The sequence below is a fragment of the Ictidomys tridecemlineatus genome, chromosome 10 (genome assembly GCF_052094955.1).
Source record: "Ictidomys tridecemlineatus isolate mIctTri1 chromosome 10, mIctTri1.hap1, whole genome shotgun sequence".
In the NCBI taxonomy this organism is placed as follows: domain Eukaryota; kingdom Metazoa; phylum Chordata; class Mammalia; order Rodentia; family Sciuridae; genus Ictidomys; species Ictidomys tridecemlineatus.
Window position 1 is genome coordinate 136,215,879 of NC_135486.1, and position 18,670 is coordinate 136,234,548.

General features: G+C 59.6%; 2 protein-coding genes across 3 annotated transcripts; one reads left to right on the plus strand and one right to left on the minus strand.

Annotated features, from left to right (window-relative positions):
* The first annotated feature begins 112 nt into the window (after positions 1-112).
* Positions 113-8,723, plus strand: Chtf18 (chromosome transmission fidelity factor 18). The gene is made up of 22 exons (XM_021725359.3): positions 113-407; positions 579-776; positions 858-1,005; positions 1,161-1,317; positions 1,802-1,894; positions 1,977-2,029; positions 2,162-2,300; positions 2,741-2,950; positions 3,393-3,490; positions 3,743-3,866; positions 3,950-4,101; positions 4,188-4,281; positions 4,712-4,810; positions 4,879-5,009; positions 5,657-5,804; positions 6,531-6,755; positions 6,835-6,984; positions 7,064-7,194; positions 7,722-7,866; positions 7,983-8,114; positions 8,351-8,408; positions 8,490-8,723. Exons 1-22 carry the CDS (start codon positions 317-319, stop codon positions 8,624-8,626), a joined length of 2,913 nt encoding a protein of 970 aa, XP_021581034.1. The 5' UTR covers positions 113-316; the 3' UTR covers positions 8,627-8,723.
* On the minus strand, positions 8,684-10,626 carry Gng13 (G protein subunit gamma 13). Of its 2 annotated transcripts, none has more exons than XM_005323633.4 (3): positions 10,459-10,626; positions 8,973-9,104; positions 8,684-8,844 (listed from the first exon to the last, which is right to left on the minus strand). In XM_005323633.4, the coding sequence occupies exons 2-3, from the start codon at positions 9,068-9,070 to the stop codon at positions 8,739-8,741; spliced, it is 204 nt and encodes a 67-aa protein (XP_005323690.1). In that variant the 5' UTR covers positions 9,071-9,104; positions 10,459-10,626; the 3' UTR covers positions 8,684-8,738. The 2 variants fall into 2 exon arrangements, with proteins under 2 accessions (XP_005323690.1, XP_077880513.1); XM_078024387.1 differs by lacking the exon at positions 10,459-10,626 and adding an exon at positions 10,190-10,280.
* Between the last annotated feature and the right edge of the window lie 8,044 nt (positions 10,627-18,670).

Consider the following 18,670-nt stretch of genomic DNA (forward strand, 5'->3'; position numbering starts at 1 on the left):
CGTGATGACTCCTGCCTATTCTGCGCGCGCAGCACTTCTCCACCCCGCCCACGATCCACCTGCCGCAGACGGATGGCTGTGCGGACCAATAGAAAGTGGCTTAGGTTCCGCAGCTCCTACTACTGAGTGGTGATTCGGCTTTGTGCACGACCCCGCTCCTGCGCCTCTGACCAATGGTGAGAGCCACTGGGCATCCCGGTCGCTGATTGGCGGTCCTGGCCGCTCGGGGCGGAGCAGCGCGCGGCCTCTGCGGCGCGGGAGTTTTGGAGCGCGCGTCAGGGCTGACCCGAGCCAGTGTTGCGCAGCGCTGGGCGCCATGGAGGACTACGAGGAGCAGCTGCACGGCGTAGAGGATGACTTCCATAACCAGTTCGCGGCCGAGCTGGAGGTGCTGGCCGAGCTGGAAGGTGGGCTCGGGCCAGGGGGTCGTGACCTCCTGGAGGTCTAGGAGGGATGCGCGGAGGAAGTGGACTGTGGCCTTGTGAGGCGGAATTAGCGGGCCTGGGCGGTAGGGCGCGCCGGCCCCGCGGACTGAGGTCGGTTCCTGCCCGGGGCGGCTGCCGTGACTCCTCTTTCAGCAGCGACACCATTCCCAGCGCCTTCCAAGCGCCAGCAGCTCACCCCTGGCAGGCCGCAGCTGACGTTCGAGGAGGTCATCGCTGGAGGAGACGTGGCGGTCAGTCCCTGTCCGGCCGGATCTCCCGGGAGCCGCAAGCTCAGCACCAGGAAACGGGAGGTGGATGCCTCTGCCGGAAGGGAAGACCCTCTGCCTCCCAGTAGGTCCTCGGGATGATTCCTGGGCGCTCTGGGTGGGTGAGGCAGGGGAGAGCCTCTGCTCCCTCTGTGTGTCTCTGCAGCCCCTAAGGTCAAACGACCCAAGTTGGAAGCGGTCAAGAGGCTGGACTTCGGGCCCAAGAGGGAGGAAACGCTGCTTCCTGACTCCCCGCCAAGGGACATCACGCCCCCACTGAGTCCTGATGTCCCCCCTGAACTCTTGGGTGCTGGGTGTGTGACTGGGGCCCTCCTCACACTACATCTGTCCAGGAGGGACCTGGAAAGCTCCCTTTCCCTGGATTAGGCCCTGTGGGAGGGTGGGCTCAGGCACTCCATCTGGGAGTGACAGGAGGCAGAGTCCCTGAGACAGCCTTGTTCCTCCCCAGGACTCCAGATACAGGTTCCAGGCAGGCCTTGCCAGGTACCTGCAATCCTGTTCTGAGGCGACCCCCAGTCTTAGAGGATTTCATCAATGTGACATCCACCAGCGGCGACCGGGTTTTTCTGGTGCTGCATGCTGACCCTACAGGCACTGGGGTGAAGGTGGAGTCTGCATGGGGCTGATTGTGGCCTTCCTGAGGGATGGGCATGTTGGGGCTATTTAAGAAAGAACCCTAGGCCTCATGTCCCCATTGGGCTCTCAGCAGACTTGGCAGGTGGCTGCCTGGTTTGCTAGAAGTGGGTGTGCCTGGGGCTGGGGGAGCCAAGCTGCTTTGGGGGGTGCAGCTGTAGAGGAGACAGCCTTCTGGTGCCCTGCTGCCATCCCAGCTGTTCACATGCCCTCCACCCTGTGCACTGCCGGAAGGGAAGACCCTCTGAGGTGGGGAGGGTCCCCCTTTCTCTTTCTCTACCCTTTATGCCTTCCCTTTCTTGGACCTGTTCCCGCTGGGGTGGCTTCCTCCCTTGTCCCTGATCAGATAGAGTTTCATCTGTTTCCCTTGGCCAGCTTCTGTGGGGGGTGGAGTTTTTGGTGACCCCATGGCCTTTGAGGGGGTCTAGAGGTAACTGCTGCCTTTGTCCTACCCAGAGCCCTCTCTTGGATGTCCAGTGGCGAGGCCATGGCCAGCTGGACCTGCTGGGTGTGTCTTTCAGCTCCCTGAAAGAGCAGGTCGACAATGAGGTGGGGTCTGTAGAGCTTACTGGGGGGAGTGCTGGGGTTTTGGCTACTGGAGATGTCCTGACCTGCACCTCTCTTTGCATAGCGGCACCAGCGATTGCTGGAGGAGGCCCAGCGGCTCTCAGATACTCTGCACAGGTGACTTGGTGGGCTTGTCCACCTCGGGACCCTTTCTGGTCTTAGCCTGATTCTTGCGGAGTATATGCTTGATATGGTCCCTGTGAGCAGTAAAGGCATGAACACATTAGCTCAGGACACAATACTCTCCAGCCTTAGGCCTGAAGAAGAAGAGGCCCAGCCTATGGAGGTCCCAGAGCAGGAGACTGCTGGTGTCCAAGACACATCCCAACACTGCCTTTGGGTGGATGAGTTTGCACCCAAGCATTACACAGAGCTGCTCAGTGATGACGTGAGTGTCCTTCTTGGTTGTGACTGGCTTCAGTTAACTACAGGGAGAGACCTAGCATCCAGCTGGCCTTTGCATTGCCAGTCCCCTGGGCTGTTGGAATGAAGTGGGAGTCTAGTTTGCCACAATGAGTTGCAAATGGGGAAACAGCATAGAGCTGTTTTACTGCTGGTCACTGCCACAAGCCTGCTCCCTTTCCTGCACTGAGCACTTCACTGGCTGGGTTTCTTAGGGAGGGTAGGGAGTTATGGAGGCTGGGGCCAGGTCTGAGGGCATGGAGGCCCTGGTGTGGGCACCATTGTGTCATCTCTGCCAAGGGACTGGTGCCTGGACCCTCCCCTTCTTGAGCCTCGGTGTCCCATCTGTCTTGGTGCTCATGGTTGCAGATTGATGTGAGGGGCAGGCAGGGGTCCCTCCCATAGGCCAACCTTATCTTCCTGCAGTTCACCAACCGCTGCCTCCTCAAGTGGCTGAAACTCTGGGACCTTGTGGTGTTTGGCCATGAGAGGCCTGCCCGGAAGCCCAGGTCCAGTGTAGAGCCAGCAAGGATTGGCAAGGAGGCCACAGCCCCTGGCAAGTGGAAAAGCCATGTGCAGGTGCTAGAGGAGATGCTGGAGGCTGAATTGGATCCAAGCCAGCGACCCCGGCAGAAGGTAAGCCCCATCCAGCTGTGCTGCACACCCACGGAGCCTGGGGCTGTGCCACAGGGCAGCTGGTGTTGTTGTGCCTCCAGGATCTATGAGTTTGAGACATGCCAGGTCTTTAGCTACTCTAGAGGCTGTGGGGGTCAGTTTGGCATGAAACACCTGTGTTCGGAGTTTGAACTTGATTTCATTCTCTTGACAATTTTGGTAAAGTCAGTGTCCCCAAGAGGGTCCTGTACCACACCAGCATGATCTGGGTGAATGGTAGGTCGTTGCCCAAGTAAATTGCCCTTGCAGGGTTTTCTTTTCCTGTCTTGAGGACTGTTGTGCCCTGAGTACTGGGACTGATAGTCTCATGTGATGGCTGGGTGGGTTGGGGTGCGCCTCTGGCTGGTGGCCAGGCTTCCCCCTGCCATGGCTTGCAGCGCATCTTCATCTGTCTTGGCTGCAGGTGGCACTGCTCTGTGGGCCCCCAGGCCTGGGCAAGACCACGCTGGCACACGTGATTGCAAAACATGCTGGGTATTGCGTGGTGGAGATGAATGCTAGGTGGGTAACATGGAAGCCCTATTCTTTGGTCTCCTGTCTGTTCTGACATGTGTGGTGGAGTTTGGGCTGCAGTCCTGAAATCCAGCTCTGGTTGTTTTTGCCTCATGGAGGGGCGGGGGCCTTGGGTGTGTGGTCTGTGGGTTCGCAGCCTTCCTCAGTGGCCTCTGCACAAGGCATGGCTCATGTCTTGAGGCCCTCCTGCTGAGGCCACTGTTGCCCCATGATACTTTCCTGCTGGTCTCACTATTGCAGTGATGACCGCAGCCCCGAGGCCTTTCGTGTTCGCATCGAGGCAGCCACGCAGATGGAGTCAGTGTTAGGTGCAGGCGGAAAGCCCAACTGTCTGGTTATTGATGAGATTGATGGGGCCCCCACGGTGAGCCTCCTTGCTGCCCTAGAGAGGAGGGTGGGCTGGCACCAGGGCCTCAGCTCATTACCTTGCTGTTCACCTTCCTGAAGGCTGCCATCAATGTTCTGTTGAGCATCGTGAACCGCAAGGGTCCACAGGAGGCAGAACTAGGGGCCCCAGCTGTGCCCTCAGGTGGGGGCCGCCGGCGCCGAACAGAGGGGGGCCTCCTGATGAGGCCCATCATCTGCATCTGCAATGACCAGTGAGTCGGGTAGCTGGACAGGGCTCCTGATGGGAGAGACCTAGGGCTCTGGGGAGAAGCCCCTGCACATGGCCTCCTATCTACAGGTTTGCACCATCTCTGCGGCAGCTGAAGCAGCAGGCCTTCCTTCTCCACTTCCCACCCACTCTGCCCTCAAGGCTGGTGCAGCGGCTCCAGGAGGTCAGCAGGGCATAGCATGCAGCCAGGGCTGCACAAAGACTTCGGGTGGGGGGATCTGGCCCTATCTTAGCCCCCCTTGCTTTCATCCCCTCCTCTACCAAGGCCCCTGGTACTGGTTCCAGGACCAGCTTGGCCCATGGGGTGGATGGTCGAGTAGGGTTGGGGGCCAATTCCAGGTACCTGCAGCCTGTCACTTACAAGATGAAGGGTGCTATTTATCTGTTTGTAGGGAACAGGATTATGGTCACAGGGTGGGCTCTGAGGGCAGGCTGTTCTCTGAGAGCAGTGGGAAGGTACTCCAGCACCCCAGCACTGTAGGCCTCCTTGGGCAGGGCATGGCATCCAAGCCCAGCACTTGAGCACCCTCCTGTAGGTCTCCCTGCGGCAGGGTGTGTGGTCCAAGCTTAGCACTTGGGCACCCTCCTGGTAGGTCTCCTTGCGGCAAGGCATGCGGTCCGACCCTGGTGCACTGGCAGCCCTCTGTGAGAAGACAGACAATGACATCCGTGCCTGCATCAACACTTTGCAGGTGGGCAGGCACCCAGGTGGGGCAAGGTCGGGGGAGGGTGCTGTCTCTCACCCACCACCTGTTTCCAGTTCCTGCATGGGCGGGGACAGCGGGAGCTCAGTGTACGGGATGTGCAGACCACCCACGTTGGCCTTAAGGACCAGCGCAAGGGGCTGTTCTCCGTGTGGCAAGAGGTCTTCCAGCTTCCCCGGGCCCAGAGGTAGGCAGTGTGTGGCAGGCCAGCCTCAGCACTATGGCCACGGTGCTCAGCACTGTGTGTGTGGACCAACACCAACTTTAGCAACAGAGACCCAGTGCCAGGAGGCCTTTGAGACTCCGACTTGGCCTCCCTTACCCCTGGGTCCCCACAGCCTGCATGGCTTAGGGCCAGTGGCAGAAGCCACCTGGACACCTTGGTGGGAGGGTGCTTCAGGGTGTGGCTGGGATCACCCATGTCTTTGCCACCTGAGCCAGACCAACAGGCCTCAGGTGGGCAGGGAACAGTCGTGTCTGCCCTGACTGAGGTTTGGGGCCCAGTGAGGATGCTGACCTGGTCAGTGTCCTGAGGACAGAGGGGAGGCACTGGGAGTGGGGAGCTCTTGGGTCTGTGGAACTTGGTTTTCCTGGTCTCCTGAGGACTGCCCACCCCAAGGGGAATTCCAGAGCAGGGGCTTTCTGGATACTGAAGCTGAAGTCTTAGGCAACCCTAGGCAAATGGCACAGACCTAGACCAGCAAAGGCAGCAGAACACCACCCCGGAGACTGCCTGGGCTGGGTGGGACCGGGCTTCGAGGCTGTCAGGGAGTGCTGGGTGCCTCTGCTTGCCACTAGATTCCATCTCAGCTCAGCACCCTGCTGCCCCTGCAGGCGACTTATTGGCCAGGTCTCAACCCTGCCAGCCCACTCGCTCCTGCTCAGTGATGGGGACATGGGCTCCCTCACTTTGGCCTCCCAGCGGTTCTACCACCTCCTGCGCATCACCACCTCAGCAGGCGAGCATGAGAAAGTGGTTCAGGTACCTGCCCTCCATTGCAGACCTCTCCCCTGTGCAAGGGAATGGACAGTGAACAGCAAGTGCTTTCTGGACAGTGTTGTGTGAGGAGAAGGTGGGGCAGAGCAAGATGTGGAGGGATGGGCCTCAGAGTTCTTTGGGGTGCAGGGAGGCAGGGAACCTGGATCTCTAATGAGGGGTTGCTCTGGCTGCTGTGGGAGCTAAGGGGTGGGTCCCTGGGGGCTGGGAAGGGCTGGTTTCTGGATAGCAGGAGAGGGTGAGGTTTTGGTCTAAGCAGGTGGCAAAGGCACCCCTGCCCCCCAGGAATCCCTAAGCTGCCTCCCAACTCTAAGCAGCTTTGGATTAGCAGCTGGGACTCATCTGTCGGTCCAGAAAGTCATGGTGCAGAGGGGCAGCAGGGGTGGGACTCCCTGGGGGGCCAGCGGGGCCTCTGTGCCCTGGATTCTGGTGGGTGGAGATTCTTTTTGGCTGTGTTGGGGAGGGGCTGGGGCTGGACTCTGTTGGCTCTGGGCTCCTAGAAGCAGTGGGTGGGTGGTTCCTACCCTCAGGGTTTTCTCAAGCAAGTGAGCTCTGGGTGGAACTCCTCAGGCCCTGCGACCTCTCCCTATAGCTGATTCCTGCACCCTGGACTTTGCAGGGTGGGCAGGAGGTAGAGAGGGATCCTGCGGGTGGTACTTGTGTGGGTGGACGGGGCATGGGCTGTTGGACTCAGGCTGACACTTCCCGTAGGGCCTGTTCGACAACTTCCTGCGTCTCCGGCTCAGAGACTCCAGCATGGGTGCTGTGTGCACAGCCCTTGACTGGCTGGCCTTTGATGACCTGCTGGAGCGCGCTGCCCACCATGGCCAGAGCTTCCAACTTCTGCGCTACCTGCCCTTCTTGCCTGCAGCCTTCCACGTACTCTTTGCATCTAGCCATGTGCCACGGATCACCTTCCCCAGCAGCCAGCAGGAGGTGTGTCCTGTGCCTGCCTGTGTCCAGGGTCTGACCCTGGCACATTCTGGGACCCAACCCTGGCTCATCCTCTTCCCAGGCCCAGAGCCGGATGAGCCAGATAAGGAACCTGATCCAGACGTTGGTGGCAGGCATTGCACCGGCCACCCGCAGCCAGGCCACGCCCCAGGCCCTTGTTCTGGACACCCTTTGCCTGCTACTAGACATCCTTGCTCCCAGGCTGCGGCCAGTGAGTGCTGAGTGCCGAGGGAAGGGTGGGCTCCTGGCTGGAGCGGCCCTGCCTGCTCAGCCTGTCCCGCTGTTCCCAGGTAAGCACACAGCTGTACAGTGCCCGTGAGAAGCAACAGCTGTCCAGCCTCGTAGGCACCATGCTGGCCTACAGCCTCACGTACCGCCAGGAACGCATGCCTGATGGGCAGTATCTCTACAGGCTGGAGCCGTGAGTCCTCCGGCACACAGGGCTGGGGAGGCCTCCGGGCTGCAGATCGGGCACCAAGGCCAATGTGGTCTTGGTGAGGCACCAGTGTCATCTCCAGCTCAGCCTCTTCCAGATGTGGCTGAGTTGGGGACCTTGTTCTGCTCTGGGTCAACCATGCCTTGGACTGCTTCCCTGGCCTCAGTGTCCCATAGGAGTGGCTCCTGAGCCCCCCACCCTCACCCTGGGTGGCCTGTGTGTGCCTACAGCTTCCCAGGGCTCTGTGGGAGCAGAGTGGCAGGAGGCATAGGCGGGATGATGTCTTGCTCCCCACAGCCTGGCGGGTTCCACCTAATCCCCTCTTAGAGTTCAGGAAATAGGCTGAAGGCAGTTAGTTCTAGACTGCCCTGGGGCTGGGAAAGGGCAGCTCCAGGACCTGGTTCCACACCCAACTCTTAGGTTGTGCTATGTGGGGTTGGTGGACCAAGGGGAAGATTGGCTCTGGCCCTGCTGACTGGTGCCTTGGTGTCCTGCCTTGTGTACCTGAGCAGGAACGTGGAGGAGGTCTGCCGCTTCCCTGATCTGCCTGCCCGTAAGCCTCTCACCTACCAGGCCAAGCAGCTCATTGCCCGGGAGATCGAGGTGGAGAAGATGCGGCGGGCAGAGGCCTTTGCCTGGGCTGGGCACAGCTCCCAGGTGATCCTGTTTGGGGGCATTGGACAGAGTGGGTCCTGGGTGGGAAGGGCCCTGGAGTGGACGCTTTCCATGGTCTAGGTCTGCCCAACCAGCCCTTATCCCACTATTCCTTACAGGTGGACCAGCATCCCCCAGGGCCGGAAGGCCTGCTGGGGTGCAGTGGGGGTGAGGCAGTGAAGCCGTTTGTCCCATGCAACCACAAGCAGAGGCTGGAGCACATCATGAAGAGAACAGGACTGGAGGAGCAGGTGGGGGGTGGAGGCATGGCCCCAGGATCAGGACTGGTGTGGGCAGGGTTGCTGGGAGTGGGGTGAGGAGCCTCTGCTGGCTCTGAGTCCCAAGGATCCACCTGTTGGTCCTGCCCCTAGTCCTCTTGGCAAGCCTGTAGTAGGCTGGGAAAGTTCTCCCAGCCCGGGGCCCTTGCTCAGATGCCCAAGGCCCTGCCAACTACTCCACCAGCCTAACAGCCCCTCTTCCCCACCAGCCTGAGAGGGACTTCTTTGGACGTGTGATAGTCAGGAGAGCTACAGCCCCAAACACAGGTGTGTGTGGGTGGCCGGGCGGGGGGGGGGTGGTTGTGGGGGGCCAGGAGTTGCCCAGAACCCACTGTGTGGTCCCCACAGAGGTGGAGGCCTCCAAGAAGGACGCAGTCGAGTGGCTCATGGGCACAGCAGTGGGCAGGAGCCAGGTCTGGTTCCGCTTCAACGAGGGTGTCTCCAACGCGGTGCGGCGCAGCCTGTACATCCGGGACCTGCTGTAGTGTACCGACCCCAGGACCCCAGGCCTCACCTCCCGCAGGGAATGTACAAAGCACAGATACTGGAGAAGTCTTTATAAAGTCACACCTCTCACACGCAGAGTTGGGCCTGGGCTCACAGGATGGCACACTTGCCCTTCTCCACCCAGGGGTTGTTCTTCATCAGGTCTGGGTTCAGGAAGGGGTCTTTGGGGATGCCATCCTCGATCCATTTGAGGAGCCTGTGGGTGGGGGCAAGATGAGTGCAGGTCCTTCTGTGGCCTCTACCCGCCCCAGGGCCTGGTCCTGGCTCACAAATGAACAGTGAGGCCAGGCAGGAAACAGGCACCACAAGGCAAGATGGACTTACTCGGGGATGGTCTTGGAGGACATCTCCCTCTTGAAGGCCAGCTGGTACTTGAGGCTCTCGACCTCCTTCTTCATCTGGGGTACATCCCACTCCTCCATGGCGTCGGGGGCTTCGGAAGTGGCCAGCCTGAGGCTGGAGGGCAGGGAGGAAGCAACAACTGTGGGCTGCCCCCCAATGACCTGAGCTCCCCAGAGCAAGGGGAGGGAGGGGTCCAGCCCTGTCCTTCCCTGGGTCCACAGAGGCAAGACCAGCGCTGGGCCCAGTGTTGTCCCATGAGGCCCCATTAACAAGGCCCCACACGCCTCCCCCTGCCCAGTGGGGCTAATTAGCTGCTGAACACTTCCATCTTGGACCCACACGAGGACGGGCCACTCTCCTCTGCCCCCAGGGACAGCACGACAGGCACTGGTGTGCCCAGACCAGCTCCTCCACCCTTTGGTCAGGCCCACAGACCATCCAGTGGGGGGCAGGCTGAGGACCCCTGGATGCTGGATATGTCCTGGCCCTCCTGTGCAGTGTCTGCTTTGCATGGCAAAGCCCACTAGGCAAGTTGGTCCTGGGCTGGGCAGATTTGGCTGCAATTTGCATTTCAGGTGGAGTGGGGCATGTGGAGGATCTGGGGAAGTGGGCCTCAGCCCTTGGGCCAGTGTCTGCAGCAGCCTTTAGGCCACTGGCCTCGGCTTCCCATCCTACCAGGAGGAGCTGCAAGCTGGGAGCTCTTAGGAGACCTGGCAGTTGTGGGCCGTGAGGATGGGCAGCCCTTTGCTGCTCCTACTCCCAGCCCACTCCAGCGTACATGTGGGCCGCCCGCAGTTCCTCAGCTCCCAACCCTGGCATCCTCCACTTTGGAAGGGGACTGGGGGCGCCCCTATTTCAGGCCCAGGAGCTGTCCTGGGCAAAATCTCCGTCCCAGGGTGCTGCGCTAAGCCTGGCCAGGGGAAGGGCCAAGGGCTTGGCGGTGGTTCAAGCCTCGGCCGCAATCGGCCAGGGTAGGAGGGGTTGGCAGAGGATCCCTCAGGAGTGAGAATGAGCCAGGAATCGGTGGGGGAATGCAGTTCTCCTAAAGACCCAAGTTCCAGCGGCCCACCCTGGTGCGGGGCTCTTCTCCCGCGGCCTGGCACGCGGACAGCCACGTGGGCGTGGGCGCGCTCGCGCGTGGACCCCTCCGGGGCTGGGGGTCCACGGCCCTGCCCACGCCCGTGCCGCACCCGCCCTACCTGCCGCCGCTGCCGGAGCCCGGCCGCCGCCCGCGCACCTCGCGACGCCCCCGGTCGCGGCGCACGGCGGCGCACGCGGGCACTGCGGGTGGCGCGCACGGCGCAGGACAGACGCGGCTCGGCGGCGCGGCGCTGGGGTCACTCCACCAGTTGGCCCGCTGGGTAGCTATCCTAGCCCCAGGGATTAGGGTCTGTTCAGAGGGACGGATCTAAGCGAGTACTGGGGCCTGGGTTTCCCTCTATGCAAGAGACCTGTTCATTGGACTTACTTTGTAAGGTGACAACGAGGGTCAAGTGATGGCAGAGGCCAAGTTATGGCGAGGTGACAGCGAGGACCAGATGATGTTCGTGCGGAGTGAGTCTGAGCTGTGAGGCTGGCAGAGTGTTGGTTGGCGCCCCGCCTTCTGCCACCTGGGCCCTGGCACCGCCTCCTCAGGGCCAGGCTGACCCTAGGAGCTCGGCATCCCCCAGTGGGCGGGACATCTATTCTGGGCCGTGTGGGACTGGCACCGCCTCCTCAGGGCCAGGCTGACCCTAGGAGCTCAGCATCCCCCAGTGGGCGGGACATCTATCCTGGGGCGTGTGGGACTGGCCCAGCCTCAGGATCAGCTCTGGAGCTGGGCTAAGAGTTCTTCAACTCCATTGAGTGGTCTCCTGGATGCCTTGTCCTAGTACTGGGACTTCGGTAGGCTAAATCTGTACCCCAGCCCAAGAGGCCCATATGATCAGGGTCTTCCCACGCTCCAGTACTCCCAGCTGAAAGTAACTGGGCCAGGACCCTCTGCAGTCTCTAACCCACAGCATGCAGGTGGTCCTCAGTAGTGTCTACCAATGGAGGGATTGTGTGGCCTGTAGGCCCAGGGTGTGAGCCTGTCCTGCCAAGGACCTGGTCTCTGCAGAGTTGCTTCCTGCTCTGGTTCCTGTTCCTCCTTCCAAGGCAGCGGCCCCCATTCCCAAGGGCCAGGGTACATAGCCACTCTTTGGTATGCCCTGAGCTAAGAATGGCAGAGGTCCCTGCACCGCACCTACCTGTGGGTGGTGAGCAGCTCAGGTGCTCAGCTGAGACTAGGAGGTCTTTGGGGTTTGGGGGAGGTTTCTTCATTGGCCACAAGCCCCTTGGGGGCTCCGTGCCTGTTAGTCTTCTCCCTTGCTCTTCAAAGACCCTATGATGGCACTGAGCTACATACTGGCCCTGCCCTCCACCTCCTGCAGGGCAGAGGCCATCCCCCATTTCCTCAGGCTCCTCTCCTGACATCCTATTTGCTCAGGTGTGCCCTGGGAGTCCTTGGGTGACGCACAGAATAGGCTGTGTCTTGGACAGGGGCCCCCAGGCAGCAACAGCAGCCCCAGAGGAGGCAGGACCAGGCTCCCCAAACAGTCCCTGTAGAGGCCAGGCCTGGAGGGAGGCTTGGATCTGGCACTTGGCAAGTGCTCCTGGACTCCCTGAGCTAGGGGCTTGTAGACAGCAACAGGGGCAGTGATGTCACAGGGGAAGACCTAGGGTCCTGCAGCCAACCTGCCCAGGAGAGTGCAGAACTCTGCTGGGTGGCTGGTGGACAGGAAAGCCTTGTCTTCTTGGGCTCCCTGAGTCGGTGGGCAGCTTTCTTGCTGAGCTGTGTGAAGCAGGGCCACTGTGCCTCCTGTTCCTGACCTGCATCTGTGGCAGCTGTGCCAGATTGAGCTGCATCTGGAACTGGGGCATGTCAGGGAGCGAGGGATTATTTTCACTGTGGGTTTAGGGGGCAGGGAGCTTAAAGCCAAGAGTGCCAGGCCTCTCGGGTCCAGTGTTCACCCCTTCCCTGCCAGGGCCCCTTATGTGCAATGACTGGGCGTGTGTCCTGACACAGGGACTGTGGAGGGTCTCCATTGTAGGCTGTCCTTGTGGCTAAGCACAGGAGAACAGATGGTCCTGGGAGAAGGGAGCCACTTCAGGCTCCAGACAAGGCAGGACAAGTGGGGACCTGCCAGAGCACCAGAGGATGCCCCCCATTCACTGGAGGCAGCAGTGTTTCCAGCCTGGGCCCTGGAGGTGACATGCTGAACTCAGGGTGGTAGGCAGTGGCTCTGGCATGTCTTGGTTTGGAACCTAACCAGGCGCTAAGCCTTCTGGATCCCACTCTTAAGCCATTTACCTTGACCAGAGTGGGTCCAGCTATCAGGTCCAGTTCCTGTGAGTGCCCCACTGCCCAAGTCCCCAAGAGGAGCTGACAGGTAGCTGCATGTTGGGTGTGAACTGGAGTTGTTCTGCCACCACCGGGCGGGGGAGGGAAGAAGGCCCTCCTGTCTGCTCCTGGGTCCTACCTCTTGCCCCACTTCTGTAGTGTATGAGTCCAGCCTCTGGGGAGTACAGTCCTACCCCCTGCCAAATGGACCATGGTGGTTCAGAGCCAGCTGTGCTCATTCAGGCAAGTACCTTTGCCTGCTCTGTGAGATGCCACCTGCTCTTGTGAACCTGAGACCCTGTCCTGGCTGACAGAACCCCAACCCTCTTTTGCACCTTCCTGCACAGGATGGCCCTGGAAGCTCTCCCTACATGTGCAGGCTAGGATCACCAGATTGGAGTCAGCCCAAGGGCCCCTGGCAGGTCTGGGCTCTGCACCCCTGAGCTCTAGCCCACAGCTGTGACCTGCTTCCACAGTTCTTGGAGGGAGGAGGGCTTTTGGGAAGCAGTGCTAGTGTTCCTTCTGCTGACCCACCTCTGTCACGTGGATACTGTACATCCATCCCAGGGGCTCCTTCAGGTAACTGGGCCACTAACTGGGCCACTGAGAAGCACACAGTCTCCTGTTGGCTCTTCATGGGTTGTGTGTGTGTGTGATTGGGCCTGGCCTGGGGGTTGGTACCAAGACCATGTCCATGCCCAGCTGGGCCTGCAGGGAACAGAGCCAGGTCCTCTTACACTGACTAGGGCTCAGGACAAAGTTTATGCAAGGTGCCTGACTCCTCCACAAGCAAAGGAGGAGGGGCGTGTTGGTCTAAGAGCAGGTTCCCTGGACACAGCCCCTGTGGCACGGGGCAGGTTGTGTTGGTCCATTGATCGGGGTGTCCTGAGAAGGTGAATGGGCAGGTTCTGTAGGAGAGAGGCAGCATTTGGCCCCAACCAGGCTGCTGGAAGCTCTGTGGAGAGGGAGATTTCTCCAATCCAGCCTCAGCACCTACCGGTTCTCCAGGAAGTTGAAGGGCCCCTCAGCCCTACCCACCTGCCTGTGTCCATGGGCCTCTGCAAGGGCTGGGAAGTTTGTGGCCCTGTAGGGCAGTCAGGGTCTGTGAAGGGCTTTCCTGGAGGCTCTGGGACAAAGGCCCAGCCTGACCCAGGTCCCATGTCCTTGGGGATGTGCTGTCTTCATTCCCATCCTTCCAACCAAAACCAGGGATATGTCAAAGGCACTGTTTTATTTTACCAAGTTAAACAGAGCTAGGAAAAACTAAACGGTTTTCATATCTTAGAACGTTTGAAAATGATTTTTTGTTGTTGTTGTTACCAGGGTTTGAATTTAGGGGCATTTGACACTGAGCCACATCCCCAGCCCTATTTTGTATTTTACTTAGAGATAGGGTCTCACTGAGTTGTTTAGTGCCTCACTTTTGCTGAGTCTGGCTTTGAACTCGCAATTCCCCTCCCTCAACCTCCCCATCCCCCTGCCTCAGCCTCCCAAGCTGCTGGGATTACAGGCGTGCACCACCACACCCAGAGTGAAAATGATTTTCAAAAGTGATTTAGACTTAACAAGTGCAAAGCCCACAACAGTAATTCCAAGGAAGTCACAGGTACACAGCTCTTGTCCATGACACTCTGAGCAGTGGACAATGGTCCTCTGTGACAGTAGCCTGCTGCAGCAGCCTCAGAAGCACTACCTGCAATTTAGTGGTTGTGAATCATCTTCACACCTGAGGAGCCTGGTGTGGGGGAGGGGGGCTGAAAGCCAGGAGTCCATGCTTAACAGACCCGCAAAGCTGCTATCCCAACCAAGTGGGCAGGAGGCATGAGAACTAAGGACAAAGCCTACACCTCAAGAGCTGGAGACAGCAGCTTCTGCCCCAGACTGAGTTAATGTCACCAAAGGTAATGTCATCTCTCCTGCATGCTTACCCTCTCTAGCTGCTTGGCTGGTCCCCAGACCTTGGCACCTGCAAGTCTTAGAGGGAAGGACAGGCATCTGGCCAGAGCACAGGTGAAACCAACAGCACCAACTGACAAGCCAGGTTTCCCAAAACAGGCGTGAGCAGCTGAGTTGGTGTGGGGTAAAGAAGCGAGCCAGTGGCTAGCTGCTGATGGAGGCTGACCACAGGCAGTCCAAGCCCTGACTCACCCTGCATACTGAGAAATCATTTATGGGTAGCCTTCCCACATGCTCCTGGAGCCCTGGGTAGCTTCTGGCTAGCACTTTGCAAGGTGCTCTGGTTTCACCAGAGGCCCCATACAGATGGACACTTGCCCTGAGACAGCAAGGTCAATAATTTGCCCAGGGACACCTGGGAAAGGCCAGGCAGTGTCTTATCTTCTCCCAGTCCTTTCATTAAGCAGGAATTCTAGGCTGGCCTACCTCCCCAGAGTCTAATCTGCATCAGCTAAGGGGCTTGGTGGGTGCCCAGGTTGGAACCTAGAGCAGCCACTGCCACCTGCCCCTCCTGAGTCTGCAGGGCTGCCTGGTGCCTGCCCTGGGGTCAGGGCAGCCAGGACCCCAGGAGGGCCATTGTGTCCTTGTCCCAGTGTCCCCTGCTCACCTCAGCCTTGTGGATCATCAGGCCTGTGAGGGGGTCCTGCCAGGGACCAGGCCAGTGTGCCATACCAATTAAGGAAGTGGTTCATATCCTGGGCTGTGTGTCTGGGCTCTGAACTCAGGCCAGGGCCCCTCCACCTGCTCATGTCCAGAACATCCTGGCATTCCCAGGTAGCTCCTTGCCACATGGGTCCCAGAACTGTGGGACCACATGAGGCCAAACCAGGGGTGGATCCCAGCACCCAGCATGTATCCTGAGACACCCCCACAGAAAAAGGGGCCAATATGTGCTGTTGTCCCAGTTATAGCTCTGAGTACCTGAGTTTGAGTTCCGCAGGCCCTAGGTTCCTAGGGAGTGGGGATCTGCTCATGGCCCCCCAGTCTAGATCTATAGTGGACCACATGTGGCAGGCATGCTGGTGTCCCCAAGCCTGGTGAGCACGGGTGTGCCCAGAAAAGGGGCTGCGGAGACAGCTGTCAGTCTGTCCTTGGACCAGGAAGAATGCCCTTCCCCAAGCCTATTAGCAGGCTCCACTCAGGACATCCAGGCATGGGGCCAGTGGTGGGATTCAACTCTGGTGTCCCAACTTCTGAATGACCTCATTGCCTTACACAGCACAGGAGTCTCACTCTGCACAAGGGAACTGCATAAACAGCCCCAGCACCCACAGGCTTCCTAGAAGAGCAAGCAGGGGAAGAGCTGTGCCCCCAGGATGTCACTGTTCTGCACCTTCCCTGATGCCGGGGCAGTGGGCACAGCCTCACCCCAGAGGCAAAGCTAGATACAACAAGGGGTGAGCAGAGGGTGGGGGTGTGAGGAAGGCAAAGGACCTATCTCGTGCCCTGCAGAGAAGGTGGGGTTAAGGAGGACAACACTGTACCCTGTCTACACACATATGGAAGTGTCTGCAGCTCAACTTGGTCAGGAGGTGGTCTGCCCAGGACTACGGTGAGCAGGAAGCCATGGCACTCCACCTGAGTGGTGGGACCCCTTCTGTTTGTGCAAATTTTGGGGCACTTGCCAGTGTTGCCTATGAACTTCTAGTTTCCAAAACGTCTGTCCAGTCTGTGCCTGTCCAGTTGCAGAGCCTCTAAAGCTCGCAAGTGGACGGTAGCACTGGAGAACCCCCACAGCCTTATGTGTGCAGAGGAGTGACGGTAACCAGCCCCTGACTTGGCCTGCTGGCCTTGCCCATAGCCTATGCAGATGACCCCAGGCTGGGTGAACTGGGGTGCAACCTGCTGAGCCTTGCAGCTGTCCTGGGCCCCTTGTGAAGCATCTGTCCTCACCATGGGGCAGGCTCTGTAGTGATAGTCCCTGTGCTTGTGGATGTAGGTGCCCTATGAACACTGGCCAAGTCATTGCCCTCAACTCCAGGATTGCTCACAGACTCTGGACTCCAGGAGTAGGAAGGGTGGGTGGAGAGAGGCTCGAATTCTCCCTGCCCTCCCAGGCACTTACAGGAGGGCAGGTTATGATCGACTGCTGCAGTGCACCCAGTGTCTCTGCTGGCCACTGTGTGGCCCCCAGGAGATGGAGGGGACGGTGTGTCACAGCCTGTCAGAATAGTTCCCGGGGCCCAAGAGCTCAGGAAGGAAGCTCCGGGACATGAATGTTGCCCAAGATGGCTGCTACCCAGGACTGCAGGGCAGCAGGACAGACAAAGCCCCAAGAGCTTTGCCTTCATGGGAAACTGATCCTACTGCCTTGTGATCTCCAGCTCAACCCTGGCTCTGACAAGAGAAGTCCCCACTCATTCCTTGGTTTTTCATTATGGGTTCATGCTAACAGGTAGGAGAGATGCCACAGGATCATGAGGGCTGTTGTTCGGCTTGCTTGTGTGACTGTGACCAAGTGCCCCAGCAAACCAGCATGAAGCTCACCACCCACCCCAGGGCCAGAGACAAGGCACTTGTAGAGAAGCCACCTGGACTTTTTGGGTTTGGTGTCCACATGCATGCTGTGGATGGGGAAAGCCCCACTCTGGGACCCCAGGTCCCTGTTACTGGGTGACCTACTGAGGAACCCTCACTTGACAGATAACCCTCTCCCAAATGTGAGGGGGCTGTTACATATACAGAAAATCAATGGGGTGCCCAGAAGAATCTGCTGAGCATCAGCATCCTCTCCAGGCACCATGTAACCCTGAACAAGGATGAAGGACAGAGAGGTCACTTCTTCATCCTCCACCCCTCCAGGGTCCTGGATGCAGACAAATGGTGAAGGGAGAGGCTGGCTCAGCCTTCTCTTCCTCCTGTGTGGGTACAGCCACCTGGGAGGGCTCTGCTCATCAGCATCCGCTCTGCCTGACCAGTCTCCCAGGGTCTTTCCAGGGCATCCCAAGGCCCCTGCCTCACTTTCCTTGGACTGCTTACTCTTGGCCGGGCCCTGGAGCTTCTGTGCCCTGGGCCAGCCAGTACCAGAAGGAGCAAGAATACACTCAGGAGTCTGGGCTCTGAAACATCAGCGGAGAACGTGCCAGTGGCGTGCAGCCCGCGATGTGTGGACTGGGTGATCCATCCTGACCCACCGCCTGCTGCAGGCTTAGAGCTCCGAGGAGCGGGTGCCAGCCCTGTGCCGCGGTACGTGGGACCGGGCCTCAGGAAGCCATCAAGTGCAGGGCTGTGATGCATGAAGGTGCCTGAAGGTCCCTAGGGACAGGGGCCCAAGCCTGCAGCACTGGGGGTCAGCACAGATGCCCAAGAGTCCCGGGCCTGCGGCACTGCGGGTTTCCGCGCTCTGGCGGGGCTCGCAAGACGCCGACTCGAACCCCGAAGGCGCGGAGCTCAGGGGCGAGGCAGGGGCTGCCCCGGGACCTGCTAGCGAACGTCCCCGGCTCGGGCCGGGAGGCAAACGCCGCCCCACTACCGGCCTGAGTGGTGTACAGCGAGTATCGTTACTTCCGTCGTGGGAGACGACTTCCGGCTCTGAGGGGAAGGGGTGTGGCTCTGCACAGCAGTTTTGGAGCCCGGCCGCAGCGCGGTTGTGGTCCGGGTGTAAATAAAAATTAAAAGGCGTGTGTGAGAGCAGGCTGGGCATGTAGCTCAGATAGCGCACCCCCGGCTTTAATCCCCAGTGCCCACTCCCCCACTCCTGAGGAGACCAAGTAGGACCGGTAGGATCAGACCCGCTCCAGGTCCCATTAGACCCTCGAGGATCAAGCCTGAGGAGGCACAGAGCTAGAAGTGTCCCAGGCTGAGAAACGAAGGTGTCGCTGTCCCACCACAGAGACAGCGGCTCTCAGAGGGGCAGTTCTACCCCAGGGTCTCTGGGCAGCCTGGGGATACCGTGGCCACTGCAGGGGCTCCTTTGGCATTTGGGTGGTAGAAGCAGAGCAGGAGGCCCCACTTTGGCAGATGAGCAGCCCTGGGTGCCAGCAGGGCTCAGGAGTTGCCTGACCAGCAGTGGGTGGGCTTAGGGTCCTTGCGCCTTGTCTGAGTGGCCCAGGACCTCTGTCTGCTGCCTTCACTGTTGCCACTAGGTGGAGCCACAGGCCGTGGAATCTCGGGTTATGCAGGGTCAGTGCACAGGCCTGGTTCTAGAACCCTTGTCTCAGGGGCCCTTCACACGCCTAAGTTTTTGTGCTCCAGTGTACTTGGGAGGTCTCTGTGGGACCCAGTCAATCAGACAGGAAAGGGAAGAAGGTTTTAAAAAAAATAGTGACAATGAATCCACAGCCTGTGCACCATCTCATCCACCAGCGAGGTTCCCTGTGCTGGCTCTGCCGGGAGAGAGGCGGGAAATTTCTGCAGTCCTCCA